This window comes from Onychostoma macrolepis, chromosome 21 (assembly GCF_012432095.1).
Source record: "Onychostoma macrolepis isolate SWU-2019 chromosome 21, ASM1243209v1, whole genome shotgun sequence".
NCBI lineage: Eukaryota > Metazoa > Chordata > Actinopteri > Cypriniformes > Cyprinidae > Onychostoma > Onychostoma macrolepis.
The window spans coordinates 8718514-8737719 of NC_081175.1; the positions used below are offsets into that span (position 1 = coordinate 8718514).

General features: G+C 37.8%; 1 protein-coding gene and 1 long non-coding RNA gene across 4 annotated transcripts in view; both read right to left on the reverse strand.

Annotated features, from left to right (window-relative positions):
* The window catches only part of ubtd2 (ubiquitin domain containing 2), an 88747-nt gene extending 72513 nt beyond the window's left edge, over positions 1 to 16234 (reverse strand). Inside the window, exon 1 of the mRNA XM_058757320.1 lies at positions 16007 to 16234. Within this exon, the coding sequence (XP_058613303.1) occupies positions 16007 to 16088 (82 nt within the window). The 5' untranslated portion in view covers positions 16089 to 16234. The remainder of the gene's footprint in view (positions 1 to 16006) is intronic.
* Positions 16235 to 17476: 1242 nt separating this feature from the next.
* LOC131528276 (uncharacterized) overlaps positions 17477 to 19206 on the reverse strand; it is a 43973-nt gene continuing 42243 nt past the window's right edge. For all 3 annotated transcript variants that reach the window (XR_009267838.1, XR_009267839.1, XR_009267837.1), the window contains exon 3: positions 17477 to 18818. This is a non-coding gene — a long non-coding RNA (uncharacterized LOC131528276). The remainder of the gene's footprint in view (positions 18819 to 19206) is intronic.

Here is a 19206-nt window from a genome sequence, read left to right on the forward strand (position 1 = left end):
CGCTGAGTTTTTCCACGGCAAGCACCATTCACATTTTCTTCAGGAAATGTACATTCTAGTTATTCTTCTTTTTCTGAGACTAAAATTTCTGACTGCTACTCCTCCTAGAGCTTTAACTCTACAAACTTCAAACTCTTTTCTAACTGATCAGACTTACGGTTTTCCTAAAAATGACTAATAAAACTGACGGAATGTTTAGATGAGCCAAGACTATTCAAACTCCAACTGTCAAAATTAAAATCTAAACACACTGAAGCCCATTAGACTCAATCAGACTTCCCTTCTATGTACTATTTCTAACCCATTCAAAGTCATCTATCTATCTATAATCTGACTATTTCTATCTATCTATCTATCTATCTATCTATCTATCAATCATCTGACTATTTCTATCTATCTATCTATCTATCAATCATCTGACTATTTCTATCTATCTATCAATCAATCAATCATTTATCTATAATCTGATTATCTATCTGTCATCTATTTCTTTTCTTTTTTATCAACATTTTTTATTTTTTAATACATATCCAAAATAATAATAAAAAAAACAAAAACAAAAAAAAAAACAACAACAGACACATACTCAATATCTCAAAGTCCAGTCAAAGGGAGGGAGAGAGGGAAGGACAAGAAAAACACAAAAGTCACTCCTTTATACAGTCACGTATATCAAAGAGAAAGCACTGCCAAGCATCAATGGTAGAAGGCTTGGCCCCATTGATTCGTGCTGTTATACAAGTCACTATTTGCAGGAGGCTACGGATCCAATATGTTTTTCCACACGTGCGGTGTAAACCAGTTTTGTATTATTGTCTTCTTCGCAGCTGTAAAACCAGTAAACAACATTCTCTTTTGTATTGAACTTATAGAGACCAGAATCATCATTAAGAAGACACAAACTTGGATTAACAGACCAATCAATATGCAGTAAGGATGATAAAACCAGGTTTACATGTGTCCATAGACTGATGACGACAGGACATTCCCAAAACATATGCAGAAAAGTACCTGATGATGTAGTATTACATATATGGCAGTTGAGATTTGGTTGTAGTTTCATTTTAAATCTTTTGTAAGGAGTTATGTATGCTCTATGAATGACTTTGAAGTGAATAAGACGATGAGCCAGATTTTTAGATGTTAAACTGAGATTAGACCACACTCTCTCCCAGTCGACAGATAAGTTAAGGTCAGATAATTCCCTATTCCAAATAGTTTTAATAGAAAGAGGTTTTGTAATACAATCAATAATCTTATTATATATTAAAGAAACAGATGGCCGACCAGCAGATGGTGCAATCCAGTCCTGCATAGGATGAGAGGAAATGGGAGAAGACCAAGGAACGCCATACGCTTTGAGAGCAGAACGTAATTGAAGAAAGACAAAATATGCGGATGCTGGTAGACAAAATTTGGTTCTTAATGTCTGAAATGAACATAGGCCCTGGTTACCATATATATCACTGCACGTGTTTAAACCTAAAGAGGACCAAGAGGGTTGGACAAATGGACGATTTCCGCATACAAAATTAAAATTGTGCCATAAAGGTGTACTGTTACAAAATTTGAAGGTTCCTCCTATCCGACGTTCAACCATTTTCCAGATTTTAATAGAGTTGGCCACAACCGGACCAAATTTATAATTATCCCCTTTTTTTCCTGTGCCAGTAAATAAAATATCTTGGAGTCCATTTGGTTTAACCTTGTCAGCTTCAATCACTCTCCAAGAAACTGTAGATTGAGGATCAACCCAATTATGAAGAGCCTTAAGCTGGAACGACCAATAATACAGTTCAAAATTTGGTACAGCCAGTCCTCCTGCGCTATTAGGATGTTGTAATGTTGTAAGTGTAATTCTGGGGCATTTATCATTCCAGATAAATTTAGAAATTATGGAGTTTATCTCCTTAAAGTAACCTGGAGGGGGAGAAAGTGGTAGCATAGAGAAAAAAAATTTTAATCGAGGTAACAAATTCATCTTAACAGTGGAGATTCTTCCTTGGAGAGAGACTTTAAGATTCTTCCATCTTTGAATGTAATTTTTGACCTTAACTAAAATATTATTAAAATTGTCTCTGGCAATCTTATGAATGTTTTTATATATAAGATAATAGATGAAAGATTCCTTAATAGGGATAAATGAGGGAATAGAAGAATTAACTTTAACATTGTTAATTGGCATTAAAGCAGATTTGCTCCAATTTATTTTATATCCTGATAAGCTACTAAAATGATCAAATTCCTTAATTATACTAGAGACTGAAACATCAAAGTGGTCTAAATATAGAATAATATCATCAGCGTATAACGAAATACTATGATTATGATCATGAATCTTAATCTTGTATGTCCTCACGCAGTTCACGCAATGCTGGAATCAGTACAGAGTCCATCACATCTCTTACTGCCGAATTCACAACCGAATTCAAAGTGTTTTGCTGTTGTTTAAATGCTAGTTTAATACGGCTAGCAATAGTATCGTTGAGGTCTTCTCTGGAGATGGCGGAATCTCTGAATTTTTTCTTCATTGGCGATTGCTCAATCTCTCTTTTCCGATCCCCTTTGTCTGCCTTAGCACTCATGATGGGTCCAATGCAGAGTGGTTCAAATTTTACTGACAGGATCATACAATATGTGGCAAAGTGGCAGAGCGAAAGACTAAGCTTGCATCGCCGTCGAAGGGTCACGTGATCCCCGTCATCTATTTCTAACTTCATAGCAACAGTATAGCAACTGTCCAAACCAACCTAGCAACCCCCCCCCGATTACCCTACCAACCGCATAGCAACACAGTAGCAACCACCCCAAGTACCCTAGCAACATCCTAGCAACCACCCTGGGTACCCTAGCAACCGCGTAGCAACACCCTAGCAACCACACCGGGTACCCTAGCAACCAGCTCAGGTACCTTAGCAACTACATAGCAACACCTTAGCAACCACCCCGGGTAACCTAGCAACCACATAGCAACACCCTAGCAACCACCCCAAGTACCCTAGCAACCGCATAGCAACACCTTAGCATCCACCCCGGGTACCCTAGCAACCGCATAGCAACAACCTAGCAACCAGCCCGGATACCTTATTAACCGCATAGCAACACCCTAGCAACCGCCCCAGGGTACCCTAGCAAACGCATAGCAACACCTTAGCAACCACCCTGGGTAGCCTAGCAACACCATAGCAACCACCCCAAGTACCTTAGCAACCACATAGCAACAACCTAGCAACCACTTTGGGTACCTTAGCAACCGCAGAGCAACACCTTAGCACCCACCCCAAGTACCCTAGCAACCGAATAGCAACACCCTAGCAACTGCCCCGGGAACCTTACCAACCGCATAGTGACACCTTAGCAACCACACTCAGTACCTTAGCAACCACATAGCAACCACGAGAGTTAGCCTAGCAACCACTCTAAGTACGCTAACAACCACTCTGAGGTCCTTAAAATCTATCTATCTATCTATCTATCTATCTATCTGTCTGTCTGTCTGTCTATCTGTATTTCTGTCTATCTATCTATCTATGTATCAAACTTTAAGCTTTTAAACTACTTTAAACTTCAAACTATTTCAGACTGAAAGCAATCAAACTTAAAACTTTTTTACATTTTTCAAACTGGTCCGGCTTTCTCAAGCCAACTTAAAGTTTGTCTCGACAAACTTTTTTATCTAGTTAAACGTTGGAGTTTGACATACGAGACAGAAACGTTAAAGGGTTATGATCTGTGTACACTACAATTTGATTACCAGAGCTTAGGTATACTTCGAAGTGTTGGAGGGCTAGAAGTACCAGTTATTTAGTTAGTTTAGTTATTTAGGGTGCTTTCACACTTGGTTAGCTTGCCTGGTCCGAACCAGAGTTTGATTGCTCCCCCCTCCCCCATTTACCCTGTTGCTTAGTAACGACGGTGCGGGAGAAGGCGACAAAATGCATAATATTGCTCTCTGCACTTTTATATATTGACATTTTGAACCGTTCGTTTGGTTTACAAAGCTTCAGTGCATAACGGCACTTACGTCTGTCTTGCGAATGTACTGCAAATGCTCTAAAGAACACTGAAGGCGAACACAAATGAGACATACAGCTTTCTGCTTGCAGTGTGACAGTCACACTCGTCAGGTAAGTGAGTGAAACCCTGTGAAGAACGTTGTAGCGACGTGGTCAGCTGGTCTCATGATAACTTTTCATATTATTGCACTACCCACTAAACATTAGACGTCTGACGGACGTGCAGATTATGTCTATATTGCGTCCGTCGGTCCAAGACCAATTCTGCACGTCTGCACGATGTGCAAACTAGGTCCGCTATTTGGACGTCTAACCAAGACCCCATTTGGACGTCAATATGCAGTTCAACATTTGAACGTCGGACTAGGTAACTTTTTTTGGACGTCGAAGGCATGTGCAGAAAATATCAACATGGTTAATGAATATCAATATATGAGGAGTCTGCACAGGCCTAGGTATATCCTTTTATCCTGATCTATTCAAGTGTTTTTATCCATTTTTGTTTAATACTTTGTTTTACCCAATAAAAAATGTGATTTAGAGATTGAGTTGAAGTCATTTTCTTCACAGCTGAAATATTTTATCATGTAATTTAAAATGTATTGAGCACCACATAAAATCATCAAATCAGGATAGGTACAGGTTTCCAAAAAAACATTTTAACTTAAGAGATGGAGTGGTTTGAAAGACGATTGTGCATATTAGCATATTAACTTTATCCAGAGGAATTAATAAAGAAATATAAATGGGGCCCAGATCCGACCCACAAAACCCATTCGGTTAAGCTCTTTAATTAGGGCCCAAGCCAGTATGGCACAAGGCCCTCTTGTTTTCCTAAGGATTATTATTAGGGCCCAAGCCAGTAAGGCGCAGGGCCCTCTTGTTTTCCTAAGGATTATTATTTTTAGGGCCCAAGCCAGTAAGGCGCAGGGCCCTCTTGATTTCCAAAGGATTATTAGGGCCCGAGCACCGAGGTGCGAGGACCCTCTTGGAATTGCTCCTCTTCTTCTTCTTCTTCTTCTTCTTCTTCTTCATGCTCCAAAACTCATGAAACTTTGCACACGGGTCAGAACTGGCGAAAATTTACATCTGATAGGGGTTTCAGAAGTGGGTGTGGCAAAATGGCTCGATAGCGCCACCTATAATATTTCAAAAGAGTGCGCCTCGAGCTACGTTTTATGTACATGCAAGAAAATCGGTACACACGTGTAACACACCATTACCTACAAAAAAGCTTCTTGGTACAAAATCCAAAACCCAACAGGAAGTACGTTATTTTGAATTTCCTGTTCGATTTTTGTGCAGTTTTTGCAATTTCCAGGCTTCGTACTTTGACGAACTCCTCCTACAGTTTTAATCGGATCGTCTTCAAATTTGCTGAGTGTAATCATAAGGCCTTTGCGATGTTAAATTGCGAAGATCTAGAGTTTTTGTCAAGGGGCGTGTCCCTGGGGGCCTGACAAAGTTTGATGTTTCGCCATGAAACAGGAAGTTGCTGTAACTCAGGCAAGCAATGTCCGATCTGCCCCAAACTTCACACGTTTCATAAGGAGTTCAGTCCTGAACACATCTGCATGCTCATATTCAGATATAGTCATAGCGCCACCTGCTGGCAACAGGAAGTGACATGTTTAACACTGTAATGGACTCCTAGGTGCATATTAAAAAGTGTCAACAAGTGATAAATATGCTGGCAGCATGCTACAAGCATACTAAAACATGCTAGCAACACTTAGCTAAGTGCTAAAGCATGCTAGTAATGCAGTGAAACAGGAAGTTGCTGTAACTCAGGCATGCTGTGTTCAATCTGCCCCAAATTTAACAAGTTTGATAAGAGGCCTGTCCTGAACACATCTACATTCCCGTATTCGGGTACAGTCATAGCGCCACCTGCTGGCAACAGGAAGTGACATGTTTTAGACTGTGATGCACTATTAGCAACACAGTAAAATATGCCATTGTGTGCTAAACATGTTATCAACATGCTCAAACATATTAGCAACACTTAGCTAAGTGCTAAAGTATGCTACTAACTCCATCAAACAGGAAGTTGTTGTAACTCAGGCATACAATGTCCAATCTGCCTTCAACTTCACATGTTTGATTACAGTCCTGGCCTGAAGACATCTACATGCTCACATTCGGTTATAGTGATAGCGCCACCTACTGACAACAGGAAGTGACATGTTTTTCACAGTGATGCACTTTTAGAAACACTGTAAATTATGCCATTGTGTGCTAAACATGCTAGAATAATGGTCAAACATGATAGCAATGCTTACTAAGTACTAAAGCATGTTATTAATACCATGACACAGGAAGTTGTTGTAACTCATGCATACAATGTCTTATCTGCCCTAAACGTCACACCTTTTATAATAGTCCTGGCCTAAACACATCAAAAGGCCAATATTCAGTTAAAATTATAACGCCACCTTATTATTTTTTTTATTTTTCCCTTCGACTAACCGGGGTTTTTTGGGGGCCTTATCATGCTTAAAAACTCTTGATAATTTGCACATATATTGGAATGTGCGGTCATTAGGACGCCGCAGAGGCTGGGACCCGGGCGTGGCACAGAGGCTCTACGGCACCTCCTGTAAAATAGTCAGAAAACTTGATGTATAGCTCACACATACTTAAACGTATTCATATGAAACTCTGTACACATATAGATCTCATTGAGCCGAACAACTTTCGTGGTGAATGTCATAGGCTCCACCCAAAAGGAAGTCGATTTTTTAGGGCTGTTTAAAAAAGAGCATGCTCTGGAATTTGATATACTCCTTTGAGGACTTCCATCCGATTGCCACCAAACTCGGTGAACATGATCTCAAGACATTGGGGATGCTAAATTGCGAAAAGATTTTTGATTTCTCGAACGGTTTGCCCGTGGCGAGGCAATGAAGTTATGGCGAAAAATGAGAGACAGGAAATGTATAATATCCACATATATTGTCTGATTTTGATCAAACTACAGGGGTTTGTTCGTTGTACGATGCCGATCGAACAGATGTGACTATTATGAGTAAAAGTTATAGCGCCACCAACTGGCACCAGGAAATGTGTCATTTTCAAAATGCTTTGAATTCAGCATCTTATTTTTACCCGATTTGCTTCAAACTTCATCAGAATAATGACAAAACACGGCCGATGTAAAACTGTGAAGGGAATATTGATATCTAAAATATTGTTGCCATGGCAATATGTCAAAGTTGAATATTCTTCTCCGTTGATTTTGAGGCAGATAACATGCTTAGAATTCCATGAAACTCAATACACATATCCGTATTAATGATAGTTAGACACCAACAAAAGCTCATAAATGGGCGTGGAAGAGGCACTCTATGGAAGAGGCGCCACCTTTTGTCAAAAGTTTGTGGGTAAGTTTTAGCTACAGACACCAAACTCCGTACATAAATTGTTCTTATTAAGCCGGACAACTTTCTAATTTACAGTCATTAGCTACAACCAACAGGAAGTCGGCTATTTTTATTTTAATGTTTGTTTTTTGAGAAAACAGGCTGTAAATAAACTCATACTCCTCCAAGCAGAAACAAGTAGTTCACACCAAACTTTGTCAACATGATGCCAATATACTGAAGATTTTAAATTGTGGACGGATTTAGGATATCTCGAACGGTGTGGTAATTTTGATTTATTAAAGTAACAGTAAAACAAATAGCAGTAATTTTCTTATATCTTTAAAGTGAAGTTTCCAAACACTTCAAAACTTTTTACATAAATATAACAAGTCATTCTGAGGAAACATGCTTAGTTTAAAAAATGTATCAAGCTCAGGGGCCACAAAACAATTAAAAATATCACTGAAATTGGTTTAAAGGTGAAGTGTAATACCAAGGATGACCACCAGATGGAGGCATGACCTTAATTTTAATGAGTTGTCTGAGCTGACAGATCTGCCTGTCTATCAGAATGAAAAATAATGCATAGAATCAACTGAAATGTTCTGTACTGTCAGTATTCTTTTCCATAATTATTGTAGAAATGCCTATACAGCATTAAAATATTTTTTTAAAATCTTTGAAGGAAAATCATTACAACTTTTATGTATCTTAAATTTTCAATGATAGGACAAGAAATATTTTCAGTATTGACCCTTTACTGCTCGTTTCAGTTAAACAGAATAAGAAATATATACATAAAAAAGTCAATATGTATTTTACTGCTAATATAGTTTTATATAATTGTTTCAGATGCATTACACCTTTTCCATTTATCATCTGCTGCTGATATAATTTACATTTACATTTACATTTATGCATTTAGCAGACGCTTTTATCCAAAGCGACTTACATTGCATTCAAGTTACAGTTTTTTTACATTTTATCAGCTCATAATCAAATGAAGCTATAGGAAAATGAACTTGAACAGTATGCCACCTTCTGAAATGGGACTACAGTTATGTACAGAGCCTATAAGCAGTATAAAATGATGTCTAAAATGAGTTTAAGTTTGATGTAGAAACGACGTACACAACGACCACATTTGGCCTACAATTAGCCCTTATACAGAGGTCATGTGGACGTCAATACTGGACGTTCATTAGACGTTGGAAAAAAGACGTCATATGCCTGTCATTAACGGTCAACTTCCAGCAGACAGACGTGGAGGAAAAGGTAAGTGCTATAAATCTGCTTGTATTCATAGTTTTTACTGATTTATAACGTTAGATGTCACCAAAGATGAGTAGTGTTTTGTATTTTTGTAGGTTTTCCCATTTAATTTAATAAATGAATGCCCTGTTTATTTAATTAGCTCACGAGCAGTCTCATGAGGCGGTCTGAGGTAACGTTAACCGTTAAAACCTTGAGATAAAATTGTATACCTTTCTTTTAGTTATTTGAAATTTAACACGATAAACTATACAGTATTCACTTTCAAATTCTTTAAACTTTAATCGTAGTAAAGTTAATTCGTTTGTTTGACTGCCTGCCATTCGCGCTAGTCGATGATGCTCATGCTAGCCATACTGTAAACTTGAATATAAACCGCTGTATAAAGTTTAATTCGTCCGAGGCTGCCAAAATCATGTTCAGTGTCTGTGGGATTAATAATTTCCGCCTTTCCCCCTCAAGTGACAGGCCTGTAAATTGTGTCATCTGCTCGTTAATTGTGTTAATGGTGTTTTTTACATGCATGCTTTTTATGCTAGTTTAATTCTCAAATAGATCTGATACTTTAGTTTCAACAAATCTTTAATAAACAAATGGTTCACTTTTTTTAGGTGAGATCCGCTTGCCACTGGTGCACCGACGGAGGGCCAGCCGCGGCAAACCGCTGGTGGCGTGCCACTCAAAAAACGCGATAGCAATGCTAAGGTAGCCTGGGCTGAATTTGGGTTTTTACAAACATTATTGGTGCACCCAACCACACAACAACTCTTTGGCATGTTGTAAGGTTAGTCCACTTCCTCGATCTGATGCTGTATGGCGGTTTGTTTTCCCCCAAAAGTGGGCGTGAATCTGTTCAGAGGCATTCTATGACATTGCGCCAGTTGTGAGTATATAGTTCCCACGTCCCTGCTTGACTGTCGTAACCGAACGTGACACGCAGTTTGAATGCTGAATGGAGGATGACAGACAGCTGCAGCAGACAGAAGTGTTTACGTGAACTTGAGTTTAACGACTTAAATATTCATCTGTACCTCACATTAAACTATGGAACGGCTTCAGAACACTTGGACTTTATGTATGGAGCGAATTCTGTGCCAATATTCATCAAACAAATCCAGTGTTTTGCAAATAAACACAATCTGCTTTGCAAAGAAAACTTGTCTTTCAAACAAACGCAAACCGATTTGCAAATACAAAACTATTTGAGAGAAAATGCAGAGGTATGGACAAATGTGTATTGTGTGTTACAACTGTGAGACTCATTTGTTATTTTATGAGGAAATGTGACTTGATTTTCTCACAAATGCGTGCAGGCGGATTTTCTCACATGTGTCCAAACAGATTTTCTCACGTGTGCAAAAAGATTTTCTCACAAATGCAATCTAAAACAGCAGATGGCGCTGTTGGTCAATTTACGCTAGTCTCTCGAGGCCGAAACACCTTTTCAGGGAATACAGCAGACCAACATGAGTGGGAAACAGGTGAGTTTCTGTCTTACTATATCTATAATTAACCATTTAGCCTAGGTGTTTTCACAAAGTGTCCCCACTACAAAGTTAGTGAAATTCACAATAAGTGCTGTAAAGTTGTTAACATGATTGTTTAGTTCAAAAATCAGTAGTGACATGGTTAAACATTTAAGTAGTTAGTCTTTCCTTATAAAAAACTGATCCATTCTCTTTATCTCTTATCCTCTGTTGGATTGCGGGATATATAATATATAGGCTACATATGTTGATACAATTGTTTAACATTCAAAACAATGCAGGGGTATAACAATAAATTGTGTCACAATATATAGTAATTTTAAATGCAAATGTATTATGGATAGCGACAATATTGTGTACCAAAAATGAAAGCTTAGACAATTTAATTTAGTATCAGATATAGTAATTTAATTTATTAATTATTAACAAAAAATAAAATAAAAAAATTGAAAAAAAATCATCATTTAGTGCAATATCTAAAACTTTTTAAATGTTATAACACTGTGCAATTATTTGTGTCAAAAATAATTATGTAATTTTGTAGCTAAGCAAAATGATGAATATTTCTCTTCTGGTGTCACTCTTGTCATGTGAATTGGGGAGAAGTTCACGCTGATATAATACTAAATTCAGCGTTTTAATAAACAGTGGTTTAACAGTATTTCAGAATGATTATAACAATAGAATGATTAGAAAATAATCTTTGGGGTCGAAGGCCGTGGGTTTTGTCACGTTTTCACGATGACCACGAAAATAACTAAAAATACAGATACGAGTATTGCATAGTTTTAAACTGCAAAGGTTCTACTTTTATTTGTGTATTGTCTTAATAACAACAGAACAATGTGCTTTTGTAAAATAAAGAAAACAAACAGGGTGCGTTCTCTGCCGTCTCTGGGAATTTTCTTCACTGGCACATTAATAAAACAACCTGAATCTCAGTGAAAATATGCCTCACATACATGATACATATATGTATAGAAAGCTTGACATCTCTACTTTTAAATAAACCAATTCAAATTGAAAACAAATATTCTCTGATTAGGCCTATATAATCTGTATGAAAGTAAGGAGAGGGACAGTTTCTCCTGTAATGTGATCCCGCCTCACACGGAGCGCTCTGATCGCATGTTAATGATCTGAGATCAACCAGATAAACATGTAGATGCCCCTGTAAAATGGCATCAAAATGTCAAGCTTCATCATAGAATTTAGCCTACTTTCTTTTTCTGTGCGTTGGATGATGGCACGCTACACGGGTGAAGACACACTCTGGACAGCGAGGACTCTTCTCGGAGTGACTTTTTGAAGAGCCACTAATATAATTCCTGACAGTAGCCTTTTATTCTTAACTTCATGAGTTAAAATGTTGCTCGGCCATATATAAAAAGCTACATATTTTTAGTTGGGCTTTTCCAAACAGGCTATCGTCAGACTAAAATCTTCCAGTATTCAGAGTAAAATATTGGTTGAAATATGAAATATCTCCTTACAGGCCACTTTTAGTTTTAAATGTTGTACAAGGCATGTATATAAACTACTGTATGCTATACAGTATATAAACATAAATATTATAATAAACTATGATATCCCTTACGAAAATTAAAGTTGGTTTTACTATAGTAAAAGTGTGGTAACCATCTATTTTTTTTTTTTGCATGTTACCATTTCTGTAATGGCAGCTTTTCTGCAAATACCATGGTATTTATTTAGTAAAACCATGGTTAATTTTCGAAAGGGATATCGATGTTTAGATAATATTTTGGTACATTTATATAGTTGAATCACAATAAATCTCATCTGAACTTAAACTAGTTTGATTATAGTAGCCTATTTGTAATTAGTTTAGCCTACTCCTTTCAGTAGGTTGTCTATGTGTAGTTTTATACTTGTTTAAACTTTTACTGCAGAGGTAGCCTACAACATTTCTCTCCACTGTAGGCTATGTCACATCATATATAGCAGAATGACAATAAATCTTACTTGACCTAATGTAAAAATAAAATTAATTTTTGGTACACAGTTGTCGCTATCCAAAATACATCTGCATTTTAGTATTACAATATATTGTGACAATTTATTGTTATACCTCTGCATTTTTTTGAATGTTGAACAATTATATCAACATATGTAGCCTATATATTCTATATCCTGCGATTCAACAGAGGATAAGAGGTACAGAGAATGGATCAGTTTTATAGAGAAAGACTGCCTACTTAAATGTTTAGCCATGTCACTACTGATTTTTGAACTAATCAATCATGTTAACAACTTTACAGCACTTTGTAGTGTGGACGCTTTGTGAAAACACCTAGGCTAAATGGTTAATTATAGATATAGTAAGACAGAAACTCACCTTTTTCCCACTCATGTTGGTCTGCTGTATTCCCTGAAAAGGTGTTTCGGGTCTCGAGAGACTAGCGTAAATTGACCAACAGTGCCATCTGCTGTTTTTGGATTGCATTTGTGAGAAAATCTGTTTGGACACGTGTGAGAAAATCCGCCTGCACGCATTTGTGAGAAAATCAAGTCACATTTCGTCATAAAAAGGCAAATGAGTCTCACAGTTGTAACACACAATACATATTTGTCCATACCTCTGCATTTTCTCTCAAATAGAGTTTTGTATTTGCAAATCAGTTTGCGTTTGTTTGAAAGTCAAGTTTTTCTTTGCAAAGCAGATTGTGTTTATTTGCAAAACGCTGGATTTGTTTGATGAATATTGGCACAAAATTCGCTCCATATTTATGGTGCTTTATAATGTTTTTGTGCTTTCGTGGGGCTTAACAATAACACAGAATAGTATACACACAATATCGGATTTGGATCGTTGTCTGACCGATACCCGATCCGCAGAAAATACCAGTATCGGAGCCGATACCGATCCGGAGTATCGGATCGATGCATCCAGTGTCACACCATAGGACAAATTTATGGTACAGTTCAGTAAAAATGTGTTAAAAAAAGAAATAATTGACAAAGTTAGTGACCCCATTATGAATATACAGTGGGTACGGAAAGTATTCAGACATTTTTGCAGATTTATTAAAAAAGAAAAACTGAAATATCACATGGTCCTAAGTATTCAGACCCTTTGCTGTGACACTCATATATTTAACTCAGGCGCTGTCCATTTCTTCTGATCATCCTTGAGATGGTTCTACACCTTCATTTGAGTCCAGCTGTGTTTGATTATACTGACTGAACTTGATTAGGAAAGCCACACACCTGTCTATATAAGACCTTACAGCTCACAGTGCATGTCAGAGCAAATGAGAATCATGAGGTCAAAGGAACTGCCTGAAGAGCTCAGAGACAGAATTGTGGCAAGGCACAGATCTGGCCAAGCTTACAAAAAAAATTCTGCTGCACTTAAGGTTCCTAAGAGCACAGTGGCCTCCATAATCCTTAAATGGAAGACGTTTGGGACGACCAGAACCCTTCCTAGAGCTGGCCGTCCGGCCAAACTGAGCTATCAGGGGAGAAGAGCCTTGATGAGAGAGGTAAAGAAGAACCCAAAGATCACTGTGGCTGAGCTCCAGAGATGCAGTCGGGAGATGGGAGAAAGTTGTAGAAAGTCAACCATCACTGCAGCCCTCCACCAGTCAGGGCTTTATGGCAGAGCGGCCCGACGGAAGCCTCTCCTCAGTGCAAGACACATGAAAGCCCGCATGGAGTTTGCTAAAAAACACCTGAAGGACTCCAAGATGGTGAGAAATAAGATTCTCTGGTCTGATGAGACCAAGATAGAACTTTTTGGCCTTAATTCCAAGCGGTATGTGTGGAGAAAACCAGGCACTGCTCATCACCTGTCCAATACAGTCCCAACAGTGAAGCATGGTGGTGGCAGCATCATGCTGTGCGGGTGTTTTTCAGCTGCAGGGACAGGACGACTGGTTGCAATCGAGGGAAAGATGAATGCGGCCAAGTACAGGGATATCCTGGACGAAAACCTTCTCTAGAGTGCTCAGGACCTCAGACTGGGCCGAAGGTTTACCTTCCAACAAGACAATGACCCTAAGCACACAGCTAAAATAACAAAGGAGTGGCTTCACAACAACTCCGTGACTGTTCTTGAATGGCCCAGCCAGAGCCCTGACTTAAACCCAATTGAGCATCTCTGGAGAGACCTAAAAATGGCTGTCCAGCAACGTTTACCATCCAACCTGACAGAACTGGAGAGGATCTGCAAGGAGGAAGAGGATCCCCAAATCCAGGTGTGAAAAACTTGTTGCATCTTTCCCAAAAAGACTCATGGCTGTATTAGATCAAAAGGGTGCTTCTACTAAATACGGAGCAAAGGGTCTGAATACTTAGGACCATGTGATATTTCAGTTTTTCTTTTTTAATAAATCTGCAAAAATGTCAACAATTCTGTGTTTTTCTGTCAATATGGGGTGCTGTGTGTACATTTAATGAGGGGAAAAAATGAACTTAAATGATTTTAGCAAATGGCTGCAATATAACAAAGAGTGAAAAATTTAAGGGGGTCTGAATACTTTCCGTACCCACTGTATAACTGATCGACTTGAATGCCTTGTTGCTTGATTCTAGTGTGAAAATTTAATTCAAATATCCACTTAATCTTTCATTTTTGGCCACCTTTTTGCTATAGATGACAAAGCCTCTATAATTTCTTCAACAACAAAAAAAAAAAAAGCATGTGGCCATCACAACCCTTACAAAAATTAACCATGGTAGTAAAACTGCTTAATATTCTTTTGTTTGATTTATGAATGCTTGAGACTATAAAATCAATCAGACGATTGTATTAATGAAATAATAGCCATAGGTAACTGTCTAGAGCTACAATTGTAATTTGTAAATAATGCAATTTAATTAAAATGTATTTATTTATTTAGTTTTATGTTATATTAAAGTTCTATTTTGACTCCTATAAGGTTTTTTTTTAACCTACTATAATATTTGAGGTAGGGGGCACACAATACAATCCTGCTTAGAGCACCCATTTGGCCAGCAGCGGCCCTGCTTGAAATAGTGAATCCAGGGTCATTCTACACCCCAGGTAAACAGAATCCTGGGTTATTTTGCTTTATATTTCACACTGCTCATAATTTACTCAGAGTTAACTGTTAATTCTCTGTAATCATAAGCAGTGTACTTAACACCTTGAGCATCCTGTACTAACTTTTTCTCAAATGGACTTTACGGTGGACTATAAATAATTAGACCGTTTCTTCTTCACTCCAATTCATGTGACATTTACCCTCAAACGCAGTTTAGTTACTAAAGCTTTAGGTACTAAAGCAAATCACACTTCCAGTTGTGCTGCTGGTCTAAATAGTAGCACTGCCTTAAGCTTTTTACAACCAAATTACAGCCATGCTAATATTCAGTACAACAGCATTCAGGAGTGTGACTTTGCTTAAATAAACAATGCCCATACAGCTGAAACGGTGTGACATGATGTGTAAAGCCTAATGGTGTGAAATAAATTATAAACAAGACTAACCCAAAGTGTTTCTACGTCCAAGGGCAAAATCATGACCTACATTTTATTTTAAGGAAAACCAGAGCGACTAGCCATGCAGCTAACACACTCTCTTTATATATATAATACACAGCTAAAGCTAACCAGCTAGTAGGAAGGTGTTGTATGCAAAACGACTTATTGCCCAAAGACAAAGGGCGGCGGAGGAGAATTATGAACGCATTTGCATAATCACAGTCTTAACTATTCCTATAGCCAGGTGCGGGTCTGATAGGAGTGATCGAGCCTTACAAAGCGACGCAAACCCCACCACGATGTTTCAAAGCACCAACAAGCCGAAGAGACAGGGAAGCCGCGCAGACCCAAAACAGCACAGTTTGACTCGCATTTCCAGGAAATGCTTTTGTTTCCTACCTCCGGTTCCGTCCGAGTTTTCGTTTAAACTGCCTGAAGAATCATGATGACTGCCCACACAGCCACCCATGGATGTTTTCATGCGCCTCTTCCCCCCTCGGACCCGCTCTGTTTCGGTTTCCCCCCGTCCTCTCTCTGCTGGGATATAGATTGACAGGGCGCGGGCATCAGCTGGAGAGAGGCGGGGTGGGCATATGCACACGCGGCTGTGGCTCAAAACCTAGTGAGCTGCCTGTTCATAACGCAATCGGAACGCGCATTTATGAGGTTTCAAAATGCCTTTCTAGGTAGGCAGCTTACTATGTTTTGAGATGCGACCAAGCTCGTCTCTAGTACACACATGGCAGGATTTAAATATGATGAAACATAGAATGCAGTGCCTTCTGAATAGTAGGCTATATATTTTTTTAAATGTCAAGGAGTCTTGGCTGTATGTCACATTAGAAAGTAGTGTTTTATCATGAAATGCCGCTTTTAAAATGGTGTTTCACTGATCAAATTGATTTGTTAAACATTTGTGATCGCCACATTATTTCCATCTGCTTCCATTTGTGCTATATAGTTCTGATGATGTTTTGTTATTAAAATATGGAAAGGAAAAATAAGTGTAGGCAGGCACTTTTTTAAAACAAACTGGGGCACTTTCAAGCTCAAACGGGTGCGCAACGTTTCCTGTGGTTGAACGACATTTCCTGGAAGTGTGCAACGGGATTTGAGATACGTTTTCTCTTGTTTGGTGGGTGTGTCAAAAATGCCAGCCCAATCAGCAGCAACATAAGGATCATTCTATGGAAAAAAAATTATGTCCCTATAGCCTTTACAGAAATATTACAAATTAAAAACACTTAGTGATGGGCCGTCAGGGGCAGCAGGGCCTTCTCTGCTGGCCCTATAAAAAATAGAATTGTGTGAAAAAATGTTTTTGATTATTTAGGTATCATTTTCATTTGTGTAATGTCCACAAAATTGCCTATATTAGTTTAGTTGAGGTTAAACTGGAATATCCTACATAAAAAAAAAAGTCTGAGGCCAGCACTACAGATATTGAATTGAATTGAATTGAATTAGTGCCACCCTTTTGTTGAAAGACGTCGCATCTTATTTGTTATGAGCATTACCCTAATATAGCACACATATGTCGGGCCGACGTCGACCCGATGTACAAAATTCCATCGGCGCGATGTCGCTCAGGGAGAGTTTGCTAATCTGGAATACGTCGCCGAGGCGGCCTCTGATCGGAAATGCTCTCCGGCCGATGTTGGGAAGATGCAGCTGTAAATCCCGGGCGCTCTGCGTGGACGCGGTTCACCGGCGTTCTGCTCATCGTTACGGACCACCCGCGGCTGCCGCGGTTTATAATGAAACAATACATATACCACTTTCAAGAAAAGTTGCAACTTTATTAATATTTTCATTTATTTCATATTAGGTTACATGTACAAATATATTTACATTTACCAGATGCTTTGATCAAAAGTGGATAATTAACCATCATTTGTAGTCTTTTGAAAATTAACCATGATTTTACTATAGCATTTGCAGTAAAACCATAGTAAAAACAAAATCTACCATAGTTTTACTACAACACCCATGGTTTATGACTGTTGCAGTAAAGCCATAGTAACTACAAAAAATAACCTTTACTACAACATTTGCAGTAAAACCATAGTTACAAAAACATTTACCATGATTTCAAAAACTGTCATGGTGTTTGCCTGACGAAGGTCTCTAGACCGAAACGTTTTTTTTTTTTTTATTAAATAAAGGGAATAACAGTGTGCAGATCTTTTTTTTCCACTTTTTTTTACAAAGTCATGGTTACCACAGTTTTACTGAAGTATTACTACAATATTACTACAGTACAATACGGCATCAAAACCATGGTTTGGAGAAAAAAAAAAGAAAAACACATGGTTACTACAATCATGCTTACTACAGGTTTACTATAGTAAAAACATGGTTAAATGTGTTATAAGTATAGCACTTTTCACAATACTTATTTCAAAGTAGGTTTACAGAAAATGCATGTTTCAAGGTTACAATTTAAAAACATCTTTTAATCAGCCAGAGGTGACTGGGACTCACTGGGGACGACCATCTTCTGGCAACAAAATAATGTTCATAATACAAGTCATGTGTTCAGTGCTGTCAGCATCGAAGGCTATCTTCATGGCAAAAACTGAGTTACAATAATACAAGAGTTACATAAACACAAAATAAAAACCAGGCTGGCAAACAATAATTAAGCAGTTAAAATGTTTTAAATTGCATGATAAAAAAATTCTAAAATATTTTCTGATAAAATCTTACTAAACAAGTCTCTAGTTTTGTGTTCAGTTAAATATTATCCTTCAACATTATTAAAGGGTAAGTTAAAAAATTGTCAATCCATTTTGTATTGTTACAATGTTGGTAACATATGTAAAAGAACAATGTTTATTCTTTCTCTGCAAAAAGTGTTTGTGTCATTTTGTCAAAACTCGTCATTTCATTTTGCATCATCCTGCGGAGTGCTGCTTACAAATAAAAGGGGACATATAGGTACACATAACTCAGAGAAAGAATAAATATTGCTTATTTACAGATATTAGAGACGTTGCAATAATACAAAGCGGGTTGAAAATCGTCAAACTTACCCTTATAGGCAATATAAGGATGATATGTGTTTTGTGTGTCCAATGTTTTGTGTGTCCATGTACAATTGCCATCATCTGAAGTCTTTGTGAGAGTTGGCGTCATCTGAAGTCTTCACAAGTGAGTTTGGATTCAGTCTGGAGCTAGTGTAATCTCTAGTAACCTTGGGATGGGCATCCTGAGATAGAAACAGGAAATCAAAAGAAGAAAGTTTAGCATAGCTGCTGTTCATATTATTACAGACAAAAGATTATTTATTTATTTCATCACATATAAGTAAGTGCAAGGTTATCAGATGTGTTGTGTGAATACTTGGCTAAAATATGTATTTTAATCTAATTTAAACTAAAAGAGTGTGTCCGAGCCCCAAATATTATTAGGAAGGCTATTTCAAAGTAAAAAACCAAAAATTTCTACTTCCTCCTAAAAACAGTAATATTGTGAAATATTACAATTTAACACAACAGTTTTCTATGTGAATATATTGTGAAATTTAATTTATTTCTGTGATCTAAGCTAATTTTTAATATTCCAGTCTTCAGTGCCACATGATCCTTCAGAAATCA